Source organism: Scyliorhinus torazame, chromosome 3, assembly GCF_047496885.1.
Source record: "Scyliorhinus torazame isolate Kashiwa2021f chromosome 3, sScyTor2.1, whole genome shotgun sequence".
In the NCBI taxonomy this organism is placed as follows: domain Eukaryota; kingdom Metazoa; phylum Chordata; class Chondrichthyes; order Carcharhiniformes; family Scyliorhinidae; genus Scyliorhinus; species Scyliorhinus torazame.
Window position 1 is genome coordinate 239505697 of NC_092709.1, and position 27195 is coordinate 239532891.

General features: G+C 43.0%; 1 protein-coding gene across 1 annotated transcript in view; it reads right to left on the reverse strand.

Moving 5' to 3' along the window:
- Positions 1-3663: 3663 nt before the first annotated feature.
- The window catches only part of LOC140409021 (sorting nexin-18-like), an 84183-nt gene continuing 60651 nt past the window's right edge, over positions 3664-27195 (reverse strand). Inside the window, exon 2 of the mRNA XM_072497050.1 lies at positions 3664-5834. Within this exon, the coding sequence (XP_072353151.1) occupies positions 5581-5834 (254 nt within the window). The 3' untranslated portion in view covers positions 3664-5580. The remainder of the gene's footprint in view (positions 5835-27195) is intronic.

Here is a 27195-nt window from a genome sequence, read left to right on the forward strand (position 1 = left end):
CAAATTTGAACCAATATTGACTGTGCACTTTTATTGCAGTTAGTCAATAAACAAGCTACATTTCCACTAGTCATTATGGTTGCAACAAAATCTGGGAAGTTGAATTCTACAATGACACAAACTCGTTATTTAAAGTGCAAGAGATATAAAATTATAGGGTGGAACAATGGCACAGTGGTTGGCACTGCTGCCTCACAGGGCCAGGGACCCGGATTCAATTCCAGCCTTGGGTGACCTGTCTGTGTGGAGTTTGCACATTTACACCCTGTCTGCTTGGGTTTCCTCTGGGTGCTCTGGTTGCCTTCCACAATCCAAATAAGTGCAGGTTAGGTGGATTGGTCATGTTACATTGCCCCTTAAGTGTTCAATTAGGGACTTCCGGTGGCGGACATGAGTGAGAGGTCGCTTATTTGGTAGCTCCTGCTTGTGGTAGACCTTTGGGACCTTTCCCCCTGATCTTTTATTGTTATAAAACCATATATGCCTTAATAAAATGTTTGTAAAATGTGTTCAGGTTAGGTGGGGTTATGCATATAGGGTGGGGGAATGGGCCTAGGTAGGACGTTCCATCAGAGGGTCGGTACAGACTAAGTGGCCGAATGGCTTTCTTCTGCACTGCAGGAATTGTATGTATTTATGCATGTGAATTTGAATACACCACTAAAAGTTACCAAATTACTGGATATGGTGCCAGCTACAGAACAGAAACGAGGAAAGCTTCCTCTCCTACAACCCACCAACACTTTTTTGGTTATATTTGGCTTGAGGTCTCTTGACAAGAAAAGCTAAATTTAACTTACATGGGGGATTTAACCTGGACAGTATCCAGTTTAAAGATACAGCAATTATGGAATACTTTGTGATGTAGCCTAATCCAACTCTGGATGGCAGGAATCCAAGTTATGCTTGACTATATCTGCAATTACTAAAAAACAAAAAAGCGAAAGGAGTTTGCAACATGTTTAGCTGTCATAAATCACTAATCCAGCATTTTGTCCAGAAAACATGGGAGTGCACGCAGGCTTTGATTCTGGCAGCAAGACAACAGAAGCTCAGTTATTCCACTCATAATTTTATTCAACATGAAATGAGAGGTATTCAAGTTATCCGGGCCAAAGGGCATCGACCCGAAATGCTGATTCAGTCTACCTGCTGCGTATTCACACCATTTGGTGCTTTTATTTTTTGGTCAAAAGTTTGGTCAAAGACATAAATTTGTCTGACAGGAAAAGAGAAGATAGAGAGTTGGACTGGTTTAGGGTCAGAACTTCAGAGTTTAGGGCCTAGACAACGGAAAACACATCCACAAATGGTGGAGCAATTAGAAATGGAGGTGACTAGGCTAGATTTAGACAAGTGCAGATATCTGGGATGTTTGTGGGACTGGAGATTCTCGAGATGAAATTGAAAATCGCTTATTGTCACAAGCAGGCTCCAAATGAAGTTACTGTGAAAAGCCCCTAGTCGTCACATTCCGGCGCCTGTTCGGGGAGGCTGGTAGGGGAATTGAACCGTGCCGCTGGCCTGCTTTAAAAGCCAGCTATTTAGCCCAGTGTGCTAAACCATCCCCTGATAGGGGGCTGGATTCTCCGTTTCAGGGACTGTGTCCCCACACCATTGTAAAAACTGTGGCCTTTCATGCCAGAAAAACTGGTGTGAAAAGGCCACATATTCATAGACCTGCAGGGGGCGAGCAGGGACCCGTCGTGAATCTAGCAGCTTTAGCTGCAGATACGGGCCCCTGCACTTCTGGGTCAGAGGTCGCGCATGCGCACAACAGCGGCCTCGCCATGCTCCATGACAGACTCAGATCGCGGAGCTGGACTTCCTAAATAGTGTCCCCGATCGGCCGCGCACCCAACCAGACAGCCCGCCCAAAAATAGCCCGGTCCCGTATGAGGCCCCCCCTGCCCTCCGATTGGCCCGCGCCTGACCATGGCGGCCACGGACTGAGTCCGTAGCCGCCACGCGAGTATCCCGAATGGCAGGACCACATTAGATCCACGCTGTCGGGACTTCGGCCGGGCGGGGCGGAGAATGGCGGGGCAGGCCGCCAGCAATGGCCGCAAGTGGGGGATATGCGGCACGGCCTACTTCACAGGTAAGCCACTTTTCGGGGCCCGGAGAAGAGGCGCCGGTCCCGATTCCATGTGCGGAGGTGGATTTTCCGCCCCGGAACCGGACGAGATTTCGGCGTCGGGGTGCAGAGAATTCTGCCCAGGGAGGGGAAAGGAAAGCCATGAAGGTATTTGAAAACAAAGTAGTGTTTAAAAATCCAGGCATTACTTAGGGGAGCCAATCAAGGCCAGGATGAGCAAGAGTGATCGGTGAATGGGGCATTGCAAATAAGAAAGTGGGCAGCAGAGTTTTGGACGGCAAGGATATATGGTGACAGTAGAATAGTAAATGTTGGTGGACAAGGCATCCATACGCCTGGACTAATGCTCCAGAGACGAGTTCAAATCTCACCACAGCAGCTGGAGGAATTCAAAGTCAATTAATTAATAAGTCTGGAATAAAATACTAGTCTCATTAATTATGAAACTATCATATTGTAAAAATCCACCTGGTTCACTAATATCCTGCAGTTTGGCCTACTTGTGATTCCAATTACAGATCAACTGAGGTTGACTCTTACCTGCCCTTAACTTGGCCTAACAAGCCAGGCAGTTGTAAGTGGCTCTCCATCACCTGCTCAAGGACAAATGGATTGAGGCAATAAATGCTGGCTTTGCCAGAAATGCCCAGATTCCATGAACAAAGAAAACAATAAATGTCAGAAATTCATCTCAGGAGTCTAACATTAGGATAGGTGAAGAAAAGCATGGTCAAAGAACTAGGATGTGAATAACATCTTTTTCAGAGGTTTACCATCGGTTTTAAGATGATGAAATCAAGGTATATTCACAGCAGTGAAACCCGTGAGTTCAGCACAGAGTTGACAGCTGACTAATGGCACTTAATACTGAAAAAGGCCTAAAATAGTTAAAATTATCTAACAAATATAATCCCTTTAAGATAATGTAGGAAGGAAAGGCTTAATTGTAATGCTTTCAAATTTTACATTACTCTACAATTAATACCGCAGCAAGTGGACTGAAGAACTCAACCATCATCTGTGGATGAACAGAATATCAGATTTCCATATTTAGATTCTGAAACTTAAAAAAAAAAAATTTAGCGTAGCCAATTAATTTTTTTTCCAATTAAGGGGCAATTTAGCGAGGCCAATCCACCTAACTAGCACATCTTTGGGTTGTGAGGATAAAACCTACGCAGACACGGGGAGAATGTGCAAAGTCCACATGGACAGTGACCCAGGGCTGGGATTCGAACCCGGGTCCTCAGCACCACAGTCCCAGTGCTAACTACTGCACCACATGCCACCCTAGATTACTGAAATAAGGAAGAACGGAAAATAATATATATATATTATATATATATATATATATATATATATATATATATATATATATATAAATGGATTACTTTTCTCAGCAAAAATTAAAATCAAAACTCTACCTTCAAAATGCAAATATAAGCCAAATGACTATTATGCCAAAACTTAAAGCATATAACACAAATTACATTTGCCACTGTTTTAAATGATTAAAATGACACCACACACTGAATTCCGAGTTTAAAAAATGACTAGTCAACTCGTTTTTGGTCATTTCTTTTTAATCTAAATGTTGTGTACAATAACATTCAAATGAAATAGCTTTTTATTCTGAGCTGATGTTTTGTATAAAGAGCACTTTCACAGAAAGTCTGACATTTTGGTGTAAGTCTTGTGGATGCGCATTCAGCTATGTTATGTGTATCTCCTAGTGATCAAACTGTTGCAGTGAGGAGCAATAGCAATTTCAGGTAATAGAAAAAGCTGTAAACATCTTCATATCCTTAGTTTACCACAAATATCTTCCATAAAGACACTTTTTATGGCTATTTAGGTTATACAGCAAAGTATCGGTTACTTTTACTGACAAGATCATGACACAGGGCGACATTTCAAACCACTGGCAAAAAGTTCTTCAATTAGTTTGACTTTAATCAATGGCACTTTCATAAGTGTACACCAATCAGCAATGCCAGATTAATTTCAGTGCAGCCAAATGCCAAATTAAATTTCTATAACTTTAGTTGCATAGTCAAATGTCTTTATGGGTTGTGCATACTTGTGCTACTTTAAAATGAAATATTTCCACATCCAGATGAAATATATTCTCAAAAAAGCCACCACTTCTTTGGTCGGTCTGCTCAGGACTGCTGACCATAACTCCTCCTTTCAGCTTTGTATTCGAAGAGTTGTCACACAATGGATTATACCACTCCCACCAATCAAAACTTTAGCTCTCATGCACATTTCAGTGAACCCCAGAATACAGTAGCTAAGTATCCTTTAAGGACTCGGCCTTGGAGCACAACCTGGGGATGGGGGTGGTAAAGAGGGGCAGGCAAGACCGAATGGGTTGATTCCAATGATACAGCATTCAAATTTCAGCAGACAAGATTATTTTGTTGACAAATTTAATCTGTTTTCGGAGAAATCAATTCTCATCTAACAATTCAGGCAAGTGGTCTCCACATTTTTCATGATTCAAATTCACAGTGAAAATTTCCTCAATTAGAAATAGCTAAATCTGGGGTCAAATATTCTATTAACCAAAAATATGTGTAAACTCAAGCTGCTTTCATTAAGATTTCACAATTAAAAAAAAAAAAAGGTCTTCCCTTTCCTTACTTTGGCAAGTCAGCCAGAGATTTCCACCTAATGTAGATAAGTTGCTCCCAACTCTATACATGGTTCCTGCCTGCACAATGGTTGTATTCAGAAATAAATAGCATCTTCTGCTTTCCTGAGAAGATTGTAATTTCATTAGTATTTTCTATGATTGCCACCAGCACAGGGACATACAGACTTCCTTTTCTGGCAAGTCATAGGTCAGAATCGGGTTTTTTTTTGACTCCCCGGTGCAATTTCAGCAGGAGATACTCATGGCATGCCCCTCCTTTCGTAAGCTTTTAATAAAACTACAGAAGACAAACAGTGACTCAAAAGGCACATGAGTAACAAAACTGCTCTGGCTGGAATCTGTAAACGAGTTTTAGTCTTTGCATTTCATTTATTACAGAACAGACTAAAGTCTATTGGTTTCCTCAGCAGTTAGAATAGGCCATATAGAGAACACAGTCAACCCACCCATCCCATTTTAGGATTTGAGCCTAATGGTATACCCTAATAACATTGTTAAATAAAGCAAGGTTAGATAGTATACACACACTTTGTGTTTTGCAGAACAAAATTAATATGGTAGTGTAGCATATAGTACATAACATACTTAAATGACCTTCTTCCCAATCCCTCCCCATGTACTTTAGATTAATTGTCATGTAACAAACTCCTTTTTTTTTTTACAAAATATTGTTCAACAGATTTTGATATCAGATCACTAAGTTGGGACCCCAACATGATCTTTAAACGCCAAGCGTGATTCAAGAGTGTTCTTGCAGTTTACTGACCGCCTGCATTTTTCAGATGTGAAAAGGCCACACGAGAAAGGACCAGACTGGCAGAAGTTAAACACCATCATATTTTTGCAATGCTTCCTCCAACTTCTGAGTCACCTTCTGGTAAAAATGGATCTGCTGCTGAAGAAAATGCTGCATTTGCGTCTTGAAGTCTGACACACGAATAGTGTGAAAATGGTGAATTTCTGCCAGTGTGGCAAAAGAAATAGTGTCACAACGTTCACGGACCCCGTCTGCCTGCTGCAGCTCCATCTTCCCTTCTTCAACATGCCGTTTACTCTCCTTTACTTTGGTTAGAGCACCTGTTACAAAAATAAATCAGTCAGTCAGTCACCTGGGCCAATGCAAGGGACAGACCTTACAAGTGAGATTATAGAAACACTGAAAAAAACATACAAGGCCCCAAGACCATAAGAAATAGGAACAGGAAGGAGTAGGCCTTACAGCCTCTCGAGCCTGCTTCACCATTAATAGGATCATGTCTGATCTGACATTCCTCATGTCCACTTTCCTACCCTGACCCGTAACCTTAGATTCCCTTACTGATCAAGAATCTATCTACCTCAGCTTCAAATATACTCAAGGACTTTGCCCCCGCAGCTCTCTGCGGTAAGCAGTTCCAAAGACTCACAACCATCAGAGAAGGAATTCCTCCTTATCTCAGTCTTAAGTGGACACCACTTTATTCTGACACGGTGTCCTCTGGTCCGAAACTCTCATGAGGGGAAACATCCTCTCAGCATTTACCCTGTCAAGTCCCAAACAAATCCTATATGTTTCAATGAGATCACCTTTTATTCTTCTAAATTCCAATGATTTGAGTCCCAACCTGTTTAGCCTTTGCTCATAAGAGAATTCCTCCATACAGGGATCATCCTAATAAACCTTCTCTGAACTGCCTCCAATGAAATAATATCTTTCCTTAAATAAGGGGGCCAAAATTGCTCAACAGTACTCCAGCTGTGATCTCACCAGTACCTTGTACAGTTCTGTAGATGGGTTATGGAATTCAGCCCATTGTCACATGCACTAGTTTGATTTTATAAAAAAAATAACTCTATAGAAAAGATCAGAAATCTATTAAATACAACATGGAAAAATAGTTACTCGAGAATCTTGGATCAGTTGACCAAACATTAAAAAAGGACCAGTTCAAAACCTGGCGGCATGGACAAGTTGGGCCGAAGGGCCTGTTTACTTGCTGTAAACCTCTATTCTGAGAATGTAGTGACTTTCTCAATGAAATCCAGTTTATATAGGTTCTGTGCTCTAGGACCATGACATTACTAACTATAAAATGTATTTGCCAAGAAATCGAACACACTGAACTGCTGAGAATACCAACTATCTGAACAGTGTAAGTGACTTAATTTAAAATAACACCCAACTTTTTCAAATTGCAGGGTAACCATATCAAATTCAGATCACTATAATAAAGCATAAAGTAGATTGTGTTTATTGAGCAAACAATTTATTTTCACCTTTTGAATACTGCTAGCATTATCACAGACTATCAAACAACGCAACTAAACCCCCTCAGGATATCTAATTCATAAAATCTTCAAATGATTTGAGTTTACTAAGCTATTAAAATATAACAACATGAAAGAATGTTTCCATGAGCTGTTTCCATTTCAAAGGGAGCTCTGTTGGTCAAAAGAAACATCTGCTCCCTAAACAGAGCCTCATCGAGAAATGACGACATGATGCAGGAAACACGGATTGCAGAATCCCTAAACCACAGAAAAACCTTATGAAAGACACATACAGGAAGATAATCTACAAATGCAAATAGCTCTACCTTTATGCAGTTCAATTAATTATACGGTGTTCTCTTAGGGTAATCCCTTAATATGGTAAAAAGCAATTTTCTTAATGTCAGTTGTTGAACATCATGTTCAAATGTGATGCCAAAAATAAAGCTCAACTGTATGTACAACAATCATGCTGTGCTCGCTCACTCACACGTTTATTTCACTTTTCTGTAAATCAGTGTGAACGTCGCTTGCAGGTGTTGCCTTTAGGAAGACAAACGTATGTTGTCTACATGGCTTTGGGTTGGTTAAGTTAAGAATATTCAGCACAAATGAAAAATCCAGTCAATGCAACATTCACAACTTGCAATTTAACAATACCTTTTACATTTTAAATGTGTGTTCCCTGCAGGTCATCTAATCTGAGCTCAATGAAGTTTACTCTAGTGATTTAAATGGTCAATTAGAAAGGTCTGACCCATTGAAATGCGAACTTGCCAGACTACTTTCACTAATGGTGCTGCGTTTAACCGTCACCTCCGCCCACTTGGCTTTCACCTACTTAGGGCCTTGGATGGAGTGCAGACTGGAGAAGCTTTCCAAGAGGAAAGAAAACGCAAATTGGAGATCCAGTTATCCAAACTGTTCTTTCCAGAAGCAATTTAAAGAATAGCACTGGTGGAATGTTAGTACCAGGTTTTGGTCCGTAATCTCAGCCTCAGGTGGCATCCAAGACACCCATGTATGTGTCTTTTCAAGACAGCAAGCCACAAATAGAAGATATAATAATAATAATCGCTTATTGGCACAAGTAGGCTTCAATGAAGTTACTGTGAAAAGCCCCTAGTCACCACATTCCGGCACCTGTTCGGGGAAGCCCGTACGGGAATTGAACCCGTGCTGCTGGCATTGTTCCGCATTACAAGCCAGCTGTTTAGCCCGCTGTGCTAAACCTACCCCTATAAAGTCATGAAGCTGGTGTCATAATATGCACCTATGCACATCATGAGGTAAAAGCAGGCAGTGACAGACACCCAGGTGAGCCAATCAACATACAGGACAGAACACAACCAATCATCAGACAGAACACCAGAGAGGGCCTTCCAACTATAAAACATACGAGGCATCAGCACTCCGCCTCTTTCCACAGGTGACAACTGTAGTGACAGTCAGGGTGTCCATATCAGTCAGCACCTTCTACACGTGGATCAGAGCTAGCCTGGTCTAGATAGTTAAGAGTTAGTACACTTAGAGTAGTAGAGTGTCAACCCACAGCCAGCTGTGTGCCTTGTTATAGAATTTCAATAAATCGTACTGAACCAACGCCTATGTTTGGTGCATGCTTAGCAGTTCATCTACATTGTGTTGCAGTCCGTGTTACCCCAGGGTGGATAACTCGACAGCTGGTATATTCAAACAAGATTTTTATATCACTCAAAGTAATGCAATAGAATTTATATATCTTAATTTCAAAGTTATAGTGTTCAAAGAAATAGAGTAAAATTTCAAAGCAAGATGCAAATATTGTGATTACAACATAGAATTACATCACATCAAATGAAAGAGAACAAAAAAAGGGTAAGAGAACAAAGCGAAAAAGAATAAAGGAATAAACACAGGAAGGAGGAAAATATAAAAAAGAGAAACAAAAAAGGTCTGTGAAACTGAAGACAAGGAGAAAGAAAGGAGAGACATGGACATATCTGCACTCAGCATGGCTTTAAAATCAGCAAGATGATAAATAATTAGCTGACCCGAATAGTGGTGTGGCCATCTAAAATGGCCTCCCGCCAAGAACGCTGGGAAATTTGGCCAAGCTTGAACACAGACAGGCTACAAATATATAAACTGTAGCTCAGATTATGCAGAAACTAACACAGGAAAAAGGACATTCCAAGGTCTTCTCCTGTCAATCACATTGTCTACCAGATACAGCGGCACCCAAGCCCTGCTCTGAACATTTCCAGGCATGGCCACTTGAGTGCCCATCCCAAAATCGATGTGGCAGCCCCTGATTGGGCTTTATCGATCAGGGGGATGGAGCCCTGATCAATTGATTGACAACGACCCAGAGGCTGCCCACAAAAGGGGCAGGGAGAATCCAAGTCAGTTAAAAGGCACTGTGCAGACCATCACTCGCTCCCTCTCAACTGCAGCATCAACAGCTACCAACACCAGCCAAGACCAAGAGCCCACGCCATCCACAGAAGGACGACAACAGAACACAGACTACCTACAAGGACTGCAGCCTCCGCCGGACTACTGGAATCAGATAAGGCCTTATCTACTCTGTATCTGCCGGTCACCTGGAAGTTAAGTCAAGGTCGTTTAAGTGTGCTAGTTATAGTCCAATGTGCATGATGTGTGATTAATTAAGTAAACAATCTTGTGTATATCAAATAAACTACCATTGTACTAAACAAACTTGTGTGATCATTTGTCCGTTGTATACGGGTTAAACACACTGTGGTTATAAAAGAGCAATAGTGGTGTAAAAACAAAATACTGCAGATGCTGGAAGTCTAAAATAAAAACAGATAATGCTGGATAGACCCAGCAGGTCTGGCAGCATCTGAGAGAGAGAAACAGAGTCAATGTTTCGAGTCAGCATGACTCTTCTTCAGAACGGAAGACGGGTATAAAATAGTGGATTATATAGGGGGGGGGGGGAACAGAATAGAAGTTTAGTGGAAGGTCGGAGCCAAGGAGAGATTGACAAACATGTCATGGACACAAGACAAAGTGATTGTTAATGGTGGCTTTAAAAACAAAACATTACTTTATTGCCCACAAGATGGCCCTCGAGTTGGGCTTTACCTCCCTCCCACTCCAGATGACCTCTAACACAAGAAACATCCAAAGGATGTTCATATGCAAACATGGATATCCAACCCCAGAAAACCATGACACAGGAAAGCAAAGTAGTACCTGACAAGACCCATATTTTCTGCTGTAAAAAACAGACCCTGCTTTGAACCTAAACCAAAATCTTTCTGGCCTTTAACCAAAATACACAAAATCTTTAACAAACGTATCAACCTGGACCCAATAGTTTGTTTCAGAATGAGAATGTCATGGGTTCAAGCCCCGCTTCAGTACATTATGGACACTTCATGGGTGGGATTCGGCGTAACGGAGAATCCCGCCGGCGGGTCGAGGCAGAAAAGTGGTGTGGAGGAGAATTCAGCCTCATAATTTGAATTTACTGTCTTTCAGATGAGACATTACACCGAGGCAGACATTGGAGATCTGTGGCATACCAAAAAGAGGATTTATTTCATCCTGGCAAACAGTTATCCCTTACCTTATTGCTATTATTTGTAATGTGCAACTTAACAGCAACATTTCCTTGCATTTCAACATTCGCTACACTTAGAAATGCAAAATACTTCATTGGTTGTGAAACTTTGATCAAAGAGCATTTTGGACATCCAATAAAGTTAAAATTCACTATAAATTGAATGTGAAGGTGCAGCAGAAGATCTGCCATGATTGTATGGAATGGTGGAGCAGGCTAAAGGGGCCATCTTGGATTAGCTTATGCGGGCTGATTTGACTAAGATTGAACAAAGATAGGTGGTTTATGCAAAATGTAACATCGTGAACCTAGCTGCAGAATTTTGCTAAAGCAATTGTTGCAAAAAGTATTTTACAAACTTATGAGTCAATAGTAATAAATGGGTTTTATTTTGTACCAAGCAGTCAAAAGCAGTTCAGATTGAAGCTACAATGAGACACATTACATACAGTTCTGAAACGGAACAAAACACCACCACTGACATAAGTCAGTGAAACCAAATATGTTGGAGTGGTACAAAAAGAACATTATAACCCTGGTACAATACAGAATAAAGTAGCAGTGCAGAATTTCAGAACAAAATTTATACATCTCCTGTTGGCTCAAGTGTTTATATGGATTCTGAAAAAAAACCCTCAAAGTTTAGATATTATGGGCACGATTTAACGGGGAGGAAAACAGAGCCCCTTTTTGGGCAAGTTTAGAGGGGTGTTACTTGGCACTGCAACCCTGCTGTAAAACGGGACTCCCTTTTCTTCGGGCTTTGGCAAGGTACCACTTTGCCAAGAGCATGACCACCTGGGGCCTCCGATGGTCTCTCTCCCTCCCCCGGGACCATTATACCAGGCCTATGTTTGTGTGGGCCAGGTGCTAAACGGTGCGGTCTCCCAGCGCAGACGTTCGATCCCGGGCCTTGGGAGACTCCGGTGCAGACATATTTCAGTGAGCCGACCTGCTCATTTAAATATGCAAATCTGTATCCCACCCAGTGAGGGCAAGATCCAGATCACGACAGAGACATCACGATGTCTCTTGTGAAATTTAACAGCCTCATTGCATTGAGTCAGACGCGATGAGGCCATAATATCATGCCCTATGATTCTGGCCGTGCTCGTCCATAGAGGGATTTAAGCCATCCTGCACACAAGTACGATGATAGTGTTCAAACCAATTTGAGGAGATGATAAAATGCTTATAATAATCTTTATTGGTGTCACAAGTAGACTTACATCAACAGTGCCTGTTTGGTTGCACAGAGGGAGAATTCAGAATGTCCAATTCACCTAACAAGCATGTCTCCCGGGACTTATGGGAGGAAACCGGATCACCCAGAGGAAACCCATGCAGACAGGGGGAGAATGTGCAGATTCTGCACAGACAGACATCGCAATGTCTCGGTCGTGATCTGGATCTTGCCCTCACTGGATGGCGAAGGCAACATGCCAAAGAGCGATTTTTCACTATTTACGCAGTGTACAAAACCTTTTCCCAAAAATAAAGATTATGGGCAGAATCTTATGAATGTCAGGAGTGAGAAATGAGATAGGTGGGTGTGATTGCTTAATTGTGCGCAAGGCCAAAAATCAATTTCCTGATGGTGGGATGAAACCATGGTATTAAATTGGCAGTGGATTGGGTTTCAAGTTCAGGAGCCTCTTTTTAATACCGTCATGTCATGTATGTTCATTAAAAAGCAGCCTCACCAAAATTAATTGTACCTTTCCAATTAAGTATTCAACAAGCAAGAATCACATGCCTTTAGATTCACAACTGCTTAAACATGGCATACAGCAGGTGAGGTATACTTCCTGGTAGCTTTGGACCGAGCAGGTGGTGTTTTTTCTCGTATGCGGAGCTTTGTTTAGCTACTAGAGAAGAGACATTGATGACTGAGATAGGATGGTATCAGGCAAGGGGAGATGGAGCATGGCTGACCATGGGAGGAAGCTCAAGGGACAATGATAACCCATGAAGGGTAATGGGGACTCGGGGGGTGGGGGACTGTGGAGGTTCAACAGAAAACAAGAGTTTTATTTAGATATGTTGTTACAGGCTGTGATGTTACGCTGTCCAGTTACTCGCGCAAAGGGCCAATGGCATCATCGCCAATGATGTCACGCAAGCTTTCTCTTCAAGTGCCGCTGTTCAGCTACAAGGCTGCTGATAAGGAATCACTGAAAATACTATAAATACACAACAGGAGTATATGGTCAAAGTCATAGAAGGCAGAGCAAGGGTAATGGAGTGAGAGTCAGAGGGGACAGGGTGACTGGTACAGTTCCAGGGATCTGAATGGCTGGTGGAAGAGGGATCTAGGTGGAGACAGGGTTACAGCAGTTGCAATTCCCAAAACCTCCTCTCAGATAGTGAAAATAATGTTCCAGGCTTTCAGGAAATTAATGCCTGTTGCTTTTTTACAAAACCGTCCGGACCTTTGACCCCATATGGTAACTGCGGGGGCGTTAACTTCCTGTCTGTCCCACCACATATTTTTGCTGTGCTCCTCATGCACAACCAACTACATTTGGCCGCTGCGTGATTGTGCGTGGCCATCCCGCCTACAAGTACATCAAGTACCGCTGCCAACAACCTTGCTGCTACCAGAAGATTCCAACCTACGTGTATTTGTTAACTTCCAAAAACATACATGTGCAACACGGACTTTTCACAGAACTAAAGAAAAAGCAGGAATTCAAACTTTCAAGGGTGCATTTCACTCAAAATGTTTTCCCCAGTTCTCAAGTGCACGATAAACAAAAAACAATGTACTTTATTTAATTAATCAGCGGGACATGAAATACAATGGCACTATAATCAGGCAATGTCTCATATAAGGCTTTGACCAAGAAAATTCTGGAGGATAATGAGCTGGGCAGATAACTGACATTCCACTGTAAATGAGACTCAAAGCCCAAGCAAGGCCAACTGCTTTGACTCGATAGAAAATTTGACTCAAATTCAAAATCATACCCTTGCTAACGAATCATAGGGCTGAACAGTAAAAACACATCACAGTCTGAACAGGAGCAGTGCTAAAAATTTCTTTAAACAAAAAATGTAATAAATTACCCAAACAAAGACCAAGGGCACGATTCTCCGACCCCCCCACCGGGTCGGAGAATCGCCGGGGCCGGCGTGAATCCCACCCCCGCCGTGTAGCGCATTTTCCGCCACCGGTCGGCGGGAATCTCCCAGCGATTCTCCGTTCCGCGATGGGCCGAAGTCCCGCCGCTGTCAACCCACGCCAGCCGGCGTGGATTGAACCACCTTTGGGGGGCGGGACACGGCGGTGCGGGCGGGCTCTGGTGTCCTGGCGGGGGCGCGGGGCGATCTGGCTCCGGGGGGTGCCCCCACGGTGGCCTGGCCGCGATCGGGGCCACAGATCCGCGGGCGGCCCTGTGCCGTGGGGGCACTCTTTTCCTTCCGCCTTCGTCATGGTCTCCACTATGGCGGAGGCGGAAGAGACCCCCCTCCACTGCGCATGCGCGGGGATGCGGTGAGCGGCCGCTGACGCTCCCACGCATGTGCTGCCCGGCAAAGTCATTTCCGTGCCGGCTGGCGGGGCACCAAAGGCCTTTCCCGCCAGCTGGCGGGGCAGAAATCAGTCCGGTGCGGGCCTAGCCCCTCAAGGTAAGGGCTTGGGCCCCTCAAGATGTGGAGAATTCCGCACCTTTGAGGCGGCGCGATGCCGGACTGATTCGCACCGTTTTTGGCGCCGGTCGGCGGACATCACGCCGATTACGGAGAATCCCGCCCCAAGTCAGTGCCACACTGGAGCTTATATTAATTAAAACTAATTTATCTGAAATTCTCTGCATAACAGCGTCTACGGCATATGAAATTACAGTGAGAATATTAATTGGCCCAAGCCAGGTGAAGAAGCATAAAATGAGATACAATTCCTTTTCTTGAAAATTGATTTATTTACAGAATGAAGCATTGTATGCATAGGTCTCCTATCTATCATCTCAGTCTTTTAATTCTTTAATTGGATTTGGGTATCATTGCCTATCCCTAATTTCCCTTGAACTGAATGGCATGCTTGGCCATTTCAAGGGCAGTCAGGAGTCAACCGTACTGCTGTGGATCTGGAGTCACGTGCAGACCAGACCAGGTATGGACGACAGGTTTCCTTCCCGATACGAACACGAGTGAACCAGATAGGTTTTTCCAACAATCGGTGACTGTTTCATGATCACCATTCCCGAGACTAGTTTATATTCCAGATTGATTAATTGAATTTAAATTTCACCAACTGAACTTCCAGAGTGTCCCAGCAATCTCCCTTGTAAAATAAACTGGACTAATTAATCAAATTAACAATTTAACAAGTTAAATTAAAGTGATAGCCCCTTTGCAGGCCACTGTAACAAAAGAAAATCTTAAAGGAATCTTATCAAATCAAAATAAAATATAACTTTGGGGGCCAATAATACACTCCAGCCCCACAGTGCCCACCAGTCGCAGAAGGCCTCAAGCGCCAGTGGAAACAGCATGCTCCACCTCCCAAGGACATCCGGCCGTGAACATAGTCGCGGAAGAGGCAGACTATTGGGGAGTCTCCCTTCAGATTCTTCTGAACAATTGTGAAATTAACCAAATTAACCTAAGTGACAGCTCCTCAGTGGGGCACTGCAACAAAAGGGTAAGGATTTAAAGGAAACTGCAATGAAAACAAAATGTTGATTTGGGAACCAATAATGCACTCCAGCCCCGCGGTGCCCACCAGTCGAAGATGGCCTCAAATGTCCCAGTGGACACCACATGCTCCCTTTCCAAGGACACCAGGTCGTGAACATAGCTGCAGAAGAGGGGCATTCAGTCAGAGAGTCTCCTTTTACGTGGTCTTGGTAATTAGTTGATCAATTCCCTTCATACGTGTATCTGTGGGGTGGCACAGTGGTTAATATTGCTGCCTCAGTGCCAGGCACCAATTCTGGCCTCAGGCGACTGTCTGTGTAGAGTTTGCACATTCCCCCCATGTCTGAGTGGATTTCCTCTGGGTGCTCCCACAGTCCAAAGGTGTACAGGTCAGGTGGATTGGCCATGCTAAATTTCCCCTTCGTGTTCAGGGATGTGCAGGTTAGGTTACGGATATGTGTGCGGGATGGACAGGGGAGTGGACTTGGGTAAAGTGCTCTTTTGAATGGTCGGTGCAGACTTGATGGGCCGAATGGCCTCCTTCTGCACTGAAGGGATTCTATGATCTTAACAATATAATTAACACACCATTAACAGCTATCGTGCTGTAAAATCAATGTGGTTTGTTTGAAGAAAGAGAAAATGTCTAAAGATATTATCTCCACTTTAAAAAAAAAATCAGCCAGCTAAATCAGAAATTGTTTTCTACAGCAGCAGCAGCCTGCAGGAGTTCAGATATGTAATTGATTCCCGACTCTACAATTTTAAGTGCAGTAATGATCAAGACCCCAAAGCCTCAAGCCTCCACATCAGGGTGAATACGAACAGGAAAAGGTGTGAAAGTAATGAAATTGTAAAGCCAAGTGACACGTAGCTGAGATTTTGCTATGTAATTGCACATGTTTTCCTCACAATAGCTCAAATATATTGTACGAACTTGATAAATGTAGCAGATTTACTAGGTTCATAATTAACTGCAGTAAACACCAGAAGTGACCACTGCATGCTGCCAATGAATCCTGTCATTTACCAAACTGAACATCCAGTACCAAAGAACTAGACACAAAAAAAGATACATAATTACTTGCAAACTTGGCAGCTTGTCACTGTCTAACAGGGGAAGTAACTTCACCCAGCCAAACAACAAGTACAATTTCCATGCCAGCTCTGTAAAAAGCTTGTGATAATTAAAATGCGCCATTTACCAATATCATTTAAACGGTGATCCGTTGACCCTACAATGAAGATTATCAGCGTATGGCCAGCTGAGGATCATTCGGTGAATCCCTGAGGAGTGAAGAATCCAGAAACTATACAGTAGAAGTGCTCTTTCAGATCGTGGCAGAGCTCTGGATTCAGTTCAGTTACTGATAGTAAAGTGACTATATATTTTTTTGCTATGCAGTGTGCCATCTCAAATGTTTTTCTAAATGTAAAACATTCAGAAAACATTATTTCAACTCAAAAATAGCAGCATCTAGGGATAATCCATTTACCCGAATCGTTTGCAGCTTAGATTCCAAGTGCCCCAGAATTATTTTTGTAACCAGCTTTACACTTGACTGATGAGCTTCATTTCCAAGATGACTGCAATTTGATTTTAAAAAGTCAGTTAGGATGCATTCTACCAGGTGATTAGTACATTAGTGAATTTGATTTGATACTGCCCATTTAAACCATCCTCTCTCCACCTCCCACATCCCCTGCATCCTCTACATAGTTAGAAAGAAGGGGCATGCTGGAGCTCAAAGCTTGGGACTCTGCAATCAGAGTGACATAATCAGAGACCCCAGTCTAAATTATGCCAAATACTCAATGGGAATTGTTATTAAGTGTTTTCAGAATTTTGAGAAAACAGATGACATTAAAATGCATAATTTACCAACATAATTTAAACTGTTGATCTTTCAATGAAGAATAATCAGCGCAAGACCAGCTGAGGATCATTTGGTAAATCCCTGGGAAGTGAAGAGTCCAGCAACAACACTGGAGAAGTACTCTTTCACATCATAACAGAGCTACTGTCTATTTACTGCTTTCAGTTACTGATAGTAAAGTGATAAAGATTTATTTTTACTATGTTGTCTGCCATCTCAACTGTTCTTCTGAATGAGACAGTGATTGTCTGCCATCTCAACTGTTCTTCCGAATGTAGACAGTGATTGTCTGCCATCTCAACTGTTCTTCTGAATGAGACAGTGATGAGACAGTCCCGACAAATCAGAGATAGAGGATAAGTGACTCCACTGACATTTTAGTTCATGTTTTTGATATGGTTAAAGATTGCCCAATCATCTCACAGATCATGCCCAATCAAAAAAACAGCCATTTCCATTAATCATGGTGTAATTGCTGGAAACACACTCAAAAGTAGATTATTTAACATATTTTTTAAAATAATTTCCCATGAACAACACAGCAATCACTTCAATGTGACATCCCCAGGATATTTCACAGACCTGTGCAAATCAAGTCCGGTTTCAGTTTTTTTCAGTCAAGGGATTTACATTGGGTGCGATGTAACGGCTGTGCCGCGCCGGAAAATCTCGAGAGAGAGAGAGAGAGAGAGAGAGAGAGGTCTCCTGCGAGATTTATCCAACTCATTATGATTCACGAGATCTAACAGGATCCCACTGAGGTCGGGATTCATATTTGCATATTCAAGTAAGTAGTTCGCCTCACTTGAATAGGTCTATGCTGGATCTACCCAGTGTAGACCTGCAAGGCTGACAGGGTGCCAGGCCAGCAGTGCCAAGGTGGCATCCTTTCCATTCCAGAGATCGGGCCATGGGGTGCCCTGCCTTACGAGGTGAGGCGAGGGGGGCTCGAGAACACCCTAATCGGTAAGTTGGTAGGGTCCAGGGATCGTGTGGGGAGGGGGCAGGAGATCGAGGTGCCATTTAAAAAGGGCGACCTATCTCTTCCGGCATTGTCGAGCTGAGCTCCTCAGTACAGGAAATTAAGGCAAGTGCGGCTTCGGTTGCAGCTTCCTTGCAGAGGCCCGGAAAAAGAACATGTTCTGTTTAATAGCGGCGTTGTTCTCGGTGCTACATGCTCAGGAAAACATCCCGCTAAACGCACCCACGATGGGACTCTTTTTTTCTGTCAAATTGCTCCCATTATTTCTACATGGTGGGAGATTTAAGTAGGTCCAAATGACAGCTTCAAACCAACAGGAAATTATGAACAGAAAATGCAGAAAATACATAGCAGGCCTGGCAGCATTATATCTCTTTTGTACTCTGACAGCATTACAATGATGCATGCCCATTGCATAGTCCAAATTCAATGTGCCATCAAAAGTAGCTGACCTCCCATTGCTATGAAACATCTGGTCAGCTACCTGTACAGGTCTAACAATAATTATCATTAATTTATACAAAATAAGCAGCTTATCTTTCTGTTCTTTCTTCCTTTCCCAACTATGATTTTCTTTCTCTCTCTTTCTTGCCTGCTAGGGAGATTATTTTGGACCCCAGAAGTCTCTTAAAGGCCCCCAGGCACCCGCAGTTCCCAGTTTAAGAACCACTATACAAGCACAACTGGGAGCAAATTGGGTCTCCCTTCATAAAAGTGCACAGTTCCAGTTCTCTTATTGCACTAAGCACCACAGAACCATAATGCAGAAAAAGTCAAGTTGCAGTGTCATAAATACGGAGTCAATTTGTTGAAAGTTGAACTCCAAACAAATGGACCTTTAATTTCCTCAATATATGCACCGAGACATACATAACCATAGTATTAACTAATTACGTGACCAAAATTAGCACTATTGTATGACTAGATACTTGGACTCCTGATTGTAAAGGGCATGAGCTATAGTAGAGACATTACATTTAAAATAAGAACATAAGAACTAGGAGCAGGAGTAGGCCATCTGGCCCCTCGAGCCTGCTCCACCATTCAATGAGATCCTGGCTGATCTTTTGTGGACTCAGCTCCACTTTCCGGCCCGAACACCATAACCCTTAATACCTTTATTCTTCAAAAATCTATCTATCTTTATCTTGAAAACATTTAATGAAGGAGCCTCTACTGCTTCACTGGGCAAGGAATTCCATAGATTCACAACCCTTTGGGTGAAGAACTTCCTCCCAAACTCAGTCCTAAATCTACTTCCCCTTATTTTGAGGCTATGCCCCCTAGTTCTGCTTTCACCCGCCAGTGGAAACAACCTGCCCACATCTATCCTATCTATTCCCTTCATAATCTTTTATGTTTCTACAAGATCCCCCCTCATCCTTCTGAATTCCAACGAGTACAGTCTCAGTCTATTCAACCTCTCCTCGTAATCCAACCCCTTCAGCTCTGGGATTAACCTAGTGAATCTCCTCTGCACACCCTCCAGTGCCAGTACGTCCTTTCTCAAGTAAGGAGGCCAAAACTGAACACAATACTCCAGGTGTGGCCTCACTAACACCTTATACAATTGATGCAGAACCTCCCTAGTCTTAAACTCCATCCCTCTAACAATGAAGGACACAATTCCATTTGCCTTCTTAATCACCTGTTGCACCTGAAAACCAACTTTTTGCGACTCATGCACTAGCACACCCAGGTCTCTCTGCACAGCAGCATGTTTTAATATTTTATCATTTAAATAATAATCCCTTTTGCTGTTATTCCTACCAACATGGATAACCTCACGTTTGTCAACATTGTATTCCATCTGCCAGACCCTAGCCCATTCACTTAGCCTATCCAAATCCCTCTGCAGACTTCCAGCATCCTCTGCACTTTTTGCTTTACCACTTATCTTAGTGTCCTCTGCAAACTTGGGACACATTGCCCTTGGTCCCCAACTCCAAATCATCTATGTAAATTGTGAACAATTGTGGGCCCAACACTGACCCCTGAGGGACACCACTAGCTACTGCTTGCCAACCAGAGAAACACCCATTAATCCCCACTCTTTGCTTTCTATTAATTAACCAATCCTCTATCCATGCTACTACTTTCCCCTTAATGCCATGCATCTTTATCTTATGCAACAACCTTTTGTGTGGAACCTTGTCAAAGGCTTTCTGGAAATCCAGATATACCACATCCATTGGCTCCCCGTTATCTGCCGCACTGTTAATGTCCTCAAAAAATTCCACTAAATTAGTTAGGCATGACCTGCCCTTTATGAACCCATGCTGCGTCCGTCAAATGGGACAATTTCCATCCAGATGCCTCGCTATTTCTTCCTTGATGATAGATTCCAGCATCTTCCCTACTACCGAAGTTAAGCTCACTGGCCTATAATTACCCACTTTCTGCCTACCTCCTTTTTTAAACAGTGATGTCACGTTTGCTAATTTCCAATCCGCCGGGACCACCCCAGAGTCTAGTGAATTTTGGTAAATTATCACTAGTGCATTTGCAATTTCCCTATCCATCTCTTTTAGCACTCTGGGATGCATTCCATCAGGTCCAGGAGACTTGTCTACCTTTAGCCCCATTAGCTTGCCCATCACTACCTCCTTGGTGATAACAATCCTCTCAAGGTCCTCACCTGTCATAGCCTCATTTCCATCAGTCACTGGCATGTTATTTGTGTCTTCCACTGTGAAGACCGACCCAAAAAACCTGTTCAGTTCCTCAGCCATTTCCTCATCTCCCATTATTAAATCTCCCTTCTCATCCTCTAAAGGACCAATATTTACCTTAGCCACTCTTTTTTGTTTTATGTATTTGTAGAAACTTTTACTGTCTGTTTTTATATTCTGAGCAAGTTTACTCTCATAATCTATCTTACTCTTCTTTATAGCTTTTTTAGTAGCTTTCTGTTGCCCCCGATAGATTTCCCAGTCCTCTAGCCTCCCACTAATCTTTGCTACTTTGTATGTTTTTTCCTTGAATTTGATACTCTCCCTTATATCCTTAGATATCCACGGTCGATTTTCCCTCTTTTTACCGTCCTTCCTTTTTGTTGGTATAAACCTTTGCTGAGCACTGTGAAAAATCACTTGGAAGGTTCGCCACTGTTCCTCAACTGTTTCACCATAAAGTCTTTGCTCCCAGTCTACCTTAGCTAGTTCTTCTCTCATCCCATTGTAATCTCCTTTGTTTAAGCACAAAACACTAGTGCTTGATTTTACCTTCTCACCCTCCATCTGTATTTTAAATTCTACCGTATTGTGATCGCTCCTTCCGAGAGGATCCCTAACTATGAGATCCTGAAACAATCCTGTCTCATTACACAGGACCAGATCTAGGACCGCTTGTTCCCTCGTAGGTTCCATTACATACTGTTCTAGGAAACTATCGCGGATACATTCTATAAACTCCTCCTCAAGGCTGCCTCGACCGACCTGGTTAAACCAATCAACATGTAGATTAAAATCTCCCATGATATCTGCTGTACCATTTCTACATGCATCTGTTATTTCTTTGTTTATTGCCTGCCCCACCATAATGTTACTAATGTTACTATTTGGTGGCCTATAGACTACTCCTATCAGTGACTTTTTCGCCTTACTATTCCTGATTTCCACCCAAATGGATTCAACCTTATCCTCCATAGCACCGATGTCATCCCTTACTGTTGCCCAGATGTCATCCTTAAATAACAGAGCTACACCACCTCCCTTACCATCCACTCTGTCCTTCCGAAAAGTTTGATACCCTCGGATATTTAACTCCCAGTCGTGACCATCCTTTAGCCATGTTTCAGTAATGGCCACTAAATCATAGTCATTCACGATGATTTGCGCCATCAACTCATTTACCATATTCCGAATACTGCGAGCATTCAGGTAAAGTACACTTATGTTGGCTTTTTTACCTCTGTTCTTAATCTTAACACCTCGATCAGTAACCTCTCCTAAGTTATATTTCCTCTTAACCTTTCTCCTAATTTTCCTCGTCGTCGAACCCATATCTTCCTGTAACAACCTGCCACATCGCTTACCATTAATGTTTTCACTTCCCGTTTTATTTCTTTTAGTATTCCTGGTCCTATTCACTGAGCTCCCCTCAGTCACTGTACCTTGTACTGTCGCCCTTTTTGATTTTTGACTATGGCTTCTCTGCCTTACACTTTCCCCCTTACTGCCTTTTATTTCTGTCCCTGTTTTACTACCTTCCAACTTCCTGCATCGGTTCCCATCCCCCTGCCACATTAGTTTAAACTCTCCCCAACAGCTCTAGCAAATACCCCCCCTAGGACATCGGTTCCAGTCCTGCCCAGGTGCAGACCGTCCGGTTTGTACTGGTCCCACCTCCCCCAGAACCGGTTCCAATGTCCCAGGAATTTGAATCCCTCCCTCTTGCACCATTTCTCGAGCCACGTATTCATCCTCTCTATCCTGACATTCCTAATCTGACTAGCTCGTGGCACTGGTAGCAATCCTGAGATTACTACCTTTGAGGTCCTACTTTTTAGTTTAACTCCTAGCTCCCTAAATTCAGCTTGTAGGACCTCGTCCCGTTTTTTACCTATATCGTTGGTGCCTATGTGCACCACGACAGCTGGCTGTTCACCCTCCCCCCCCCCCCCCCAGAATGTCCTGCAGCCGCTCCGAGACATCCTTGACCCTTGCACCAGGGAGGCAACATACCATCCTGGAGTCTCGATTGCGTCCACAGAACCTCCTGTCTATTCCCCTTACAATTGAGTCCCCTATCACTATAGCCCTGCCATTCTTCTTCCTGCCCAGCTGCGCAGCAGAGCCAGCTACGGTACCATGAACCTGGCTGCTGCTGCCTTCCCCTGGTGAGCCATCTCCCTCAACAGTATCCAAAGCGGTATATCTGTTTTGCAGGGAGATGACCGCAGAGGACACCTGCACTGCCTTCCTACTCTTGCTCTGTCTTTTGGTCACCCATTTACTATCTCCCTCAGTACCTTTCACCTGCGGTGTGACCAACTTGCTAAACGTGCTATCCACGAGGTCCTCTGCATCGCGGATGCTCCAAAATGAGTCCATCCGCAGCTCCAGAGCCGTCAAGCGGTTTAACAGGAGCTGCAACTGGACACACTTCTTGCACGTGAAGGAGCCAGGGACAGTGGACGTGTCCCTGAGCTCCCACATCGCACACGAGGAGCATGACACGGGTCTGAGATCTCCTGCCATGTCTTAAACCTTCGGTAAACTTCAACAATTTCAATTTCCCCCCCAAAAAATTTAAATAAATAAATAAACAACGAAGAAAAAAATAAATAAATATACCAATGAAAAGAAACAGAAAAACAGAAACACTACTTACCAGTCACAAAAAGCACTTCCTCCCCACCCAGCCTCGAATTCGCACCTCAATTCAAATTCCCCAACTCACTCTTTGCTGTCTCACTCCTGGCTGTCTTCTCTCTGGCTCACTGGGAGAACTCACTGGGAGTGAGTTTACAAGTGGCTCTTTTTAAACTGTCCTGAATTGACTCCCCTCCCCCACCTGCTTTTAGATCAAAGTAGATTAAAGTGACTGACACTTAACTGCTAACCAGTTATGTGAGTGGGTGGGGCAGCCCTTGTTAACCTACACTGCACAAAACTAGCTTAATTTAAATTAATTTAAACTCCTGAAATTTAAAAGGAGCTGCCTTACTGATTCAATTCAATTCCCACCTCGATTCAAATTCCCAAACTCACTCTTTGCTGTCTCACTCCTGGTTGTCTTCTCTCTGGCTCACTGGGAGAACTCACTCAAATAACTAGAGATCTGAAATTTGTAACACCTACTGTAGGTACACAACTTTACAAAACAACAACCTTTAATTTTATATATCCTAGGTGTAGACTACCTCTCTCAATAGCTGTCCATTATTTTATCATTTTGTTTGGAGATCAAACTTGTTTAGTCCAATCAGATAGCTTTTGTTTTTAACACCATTTAATTGTGAATATCAAAAAGGAATGTGATCTGATACTCTTCTGTCTCTGCAAAGCGGTGTCCACCACAGAGATGCAGTTGAAACCAGCAGAGTAGAAGGTCAGAAAACGTAACCCATCACTGCAACTGTGGTTAAAAGCACAAAGTGCTGGATACGCTGCAGCTGTGGTCGAGACGTTAAAATAATGCCATTCTCACATATCAACTGCAGCTGCCTAATACACACCACTAGAGCCTTCACAGAGATGTTGCCTCATATCCAGTTCAATAACTTATATTTATATTGCGACTTGAAACGTGCTTCATGGAAACATTGCAAAACAAAATATGATACCAAGAGGCATAGGAGATATCAGGGGAGATGGCCAAAAGCTTGGTTAAACTGGAACTCATTAAACAATGTCTTAAAGGAGGAAAGCGAGTGAGGTACCCTCAATAATGAAGCTTAGAGATTAAACTGTAAAGAAGGCTTTATTAGACTAAGAACTTTGTTAGAGCTGAGACAAGTGCTGACTGCTACACAGCCCATGAGGCAGCCCTTTATATATGGCTCACAGATGGGCGGAGCCAGAGGCGGAGTCCCCAGGGTTCCAAGCCCGGTCTTAAAGGGGACATCACCTTACATGATGATAAGGCAGTAACTGTTCATCACAGCGAGGTAGAGGGGGAATTCCAGCGCTTAGGACCCAGGCAACCAAAGACATGGGCAGCAACAGTGGAGAAATTAAAATCGGATGTGTTCAAGAGGCCGGAATTAGATGAGCGCAGATAACTGGGGTTGTAGGGCTGGAGGAGATTACAGTAAAGTGAAGGGGCAAGGCCCCTTGAAGACAAGGACAAGAATGTCAAAATCAAAATGTTGCTCGACAGGGAGACAATTTAGGTGAATTGGACTTAGTACAAATTAGGACATTGGCACAAAGGAATTGAGGGTTATGGGTACAGGTACGAAAGTGGAAATAAGGCCACAATCAGATCAGGCATGATCTTGTTGAATGACAGAGCAGGCTAGAGGGGCTAAATGGCCTGGCCCTGTTCCAATTTCTTATGTTCTGAATGACCTGAAGCTGATAGAGGGCAGATAGCCAGGAGTGCGTTGGAATAGCAAGTCTATGGGTAATGAAAGCACGAGGAAGATTTCAGCAGCAGTTGAGGCAGAGGCAGTTGAGAACAATAATGTTATAAAAGTGGACAATCAGTGGTCTTTGTGACAGCATGCATGTGATTGGAAACACACTCCAGAAGCAAATATGATACCAAGGTTGTGAACGCAACGGTTTAATCTCAGGCTGTTGCCAGGGAGAGGGATGGCGTCAGTCGCTAGGGAACAGGATTTGGAGCAGAGATCAAAAATAATAGCTTCAGTCTTCCTGAGATTTAATTGGAGGAAATTTCTGTTCATCCAGCACGAGATGTCAGATAATCAGTTTGATAATTTAGCAATAGTGAAATAGTCAGAAGTGGTGGGGAGGTAGAGTTGGGTGGCAGCAGCATACATGTAAAAACTTCAGGATAGACATAACTGTTAACAGGTTTTTAAACAGCATACAGAGTCAAACTGAAGTAACAAGGAACAAACAAGGGCAGCACGGTGGCGCAGTGGTTAGTGCTGCTGCCTCACGGCGCCGAGGTCCCAGGTTCGATCCCGGTTCTGGGTCACTGTCCGTGTGGAGTTTGCACATTCTCCCCGTGTTTGCGTGGGTTTCACCCCCACAACCCAAAAGATGTGCAGGGTAGGTGGATTGGCCATACTAAATTGCCCCTTAATTGGAAAAAATGAATTGGGTTCTCTAAATTTATATTTTTTAAAAACAAGGAACAAACAGATTTTCCTTTGCAACATGCCCAAACTGTCAAAATAAAGTCCTCCAGTATTCAAATTCAATTAAGTGCACGAGCGTCTTAATCAAGTAAATTATATACTTGAAAAACTTTGGAACATGTTTTTCCATGGCCTTTTCCATATATTTATGCTAAATCCAATATTGCTCTGGAGCACAATGAAGGTTTTAGGCTTGCATCAGATGCTTAGAATTCACTACCCCAGAGTGCGGTGGTTGCCGGGACATTCAGACAGGTTTTTAATTAGTAATGGGTCGAAGGGTTATGGAGAACGGGCAGGAAAGGGGAATTGCGGCCGAGAGGAGATCAGCCATGATCGCAATGAATGGCGGAGCGGGCATGAGGGGCTGAATTACCTATTCCTGCTGCCAGTTCTTGCACTTTCTTTTACAGATGTCTGACAACCACCAGTTCAGCCTACTTCTATTGACATGATTTCCAGATAGCCTCAGTATGAATGCTTGGCCGAACTCCAAGAAGGGCTAATATATTCAGCCCAGTCCCAGTGGGGAAGGGAGAGTGAGAGCGGGATAGAGAGTGAGAGCGAGTTAGAGAGTGAGAGCAGGTTAGAGAGTGAGAATGGGATAGTGAGCGAGTTAGAGAGTGAGAATGGGATAGTGAGTGAGTGTTTTTTCACTGCCTGTATGCTTATTTGGACAGGGTTAAAGGGTTCTTCAATGGGACTTCACTGTCTGTGTTTGACAATTTTACGAGAAGGTTAAGAGTGGTATTTTATCCCCAAAGGCAATGTTGAATGCCTGATTGTGCTTTTGGTTCCCGACTCCAGATTAGGGTTCCCCTATGGTTCAAGACAAGACGTCTGTCATCTGTATATTGCCCAGTATGGTTAAATTTGCCACATTCCATTTTACCACTCTTTTATGCAAATATATAAAACCTTTGCTATTAGTTTTGATTTTGCATGCAAAATGGAACCTTATTACTCTAAATCCCTTTGTTATTTTTTATTGCTCTCCGATAGCGTAGAATTAATTTTTCCTTCCATTTAAGCAAGTCTTTTCTCTTGACTTTGTACTGTTTATTAACTTGTCTGTTGGCCATGACCACAACAGAATCTTTGCCTTAGATGTACTGATTTTGTACATACCAAATACTTCTTTGAATACTTCCCATTGTTTGTTGATTTACCCATTAACAGTTCAGCCTACTTTGCGGCCATCAACTTATTTCTCATTCCACTGAAGTTTGCCAGACTTTAATTTTAACCTGGAGTTGGCGACTCTCATTTCTCACACTTACTGCATTATAATCACAATTACAAAATATATCCCCTCATCATTGGAATAATCTGCT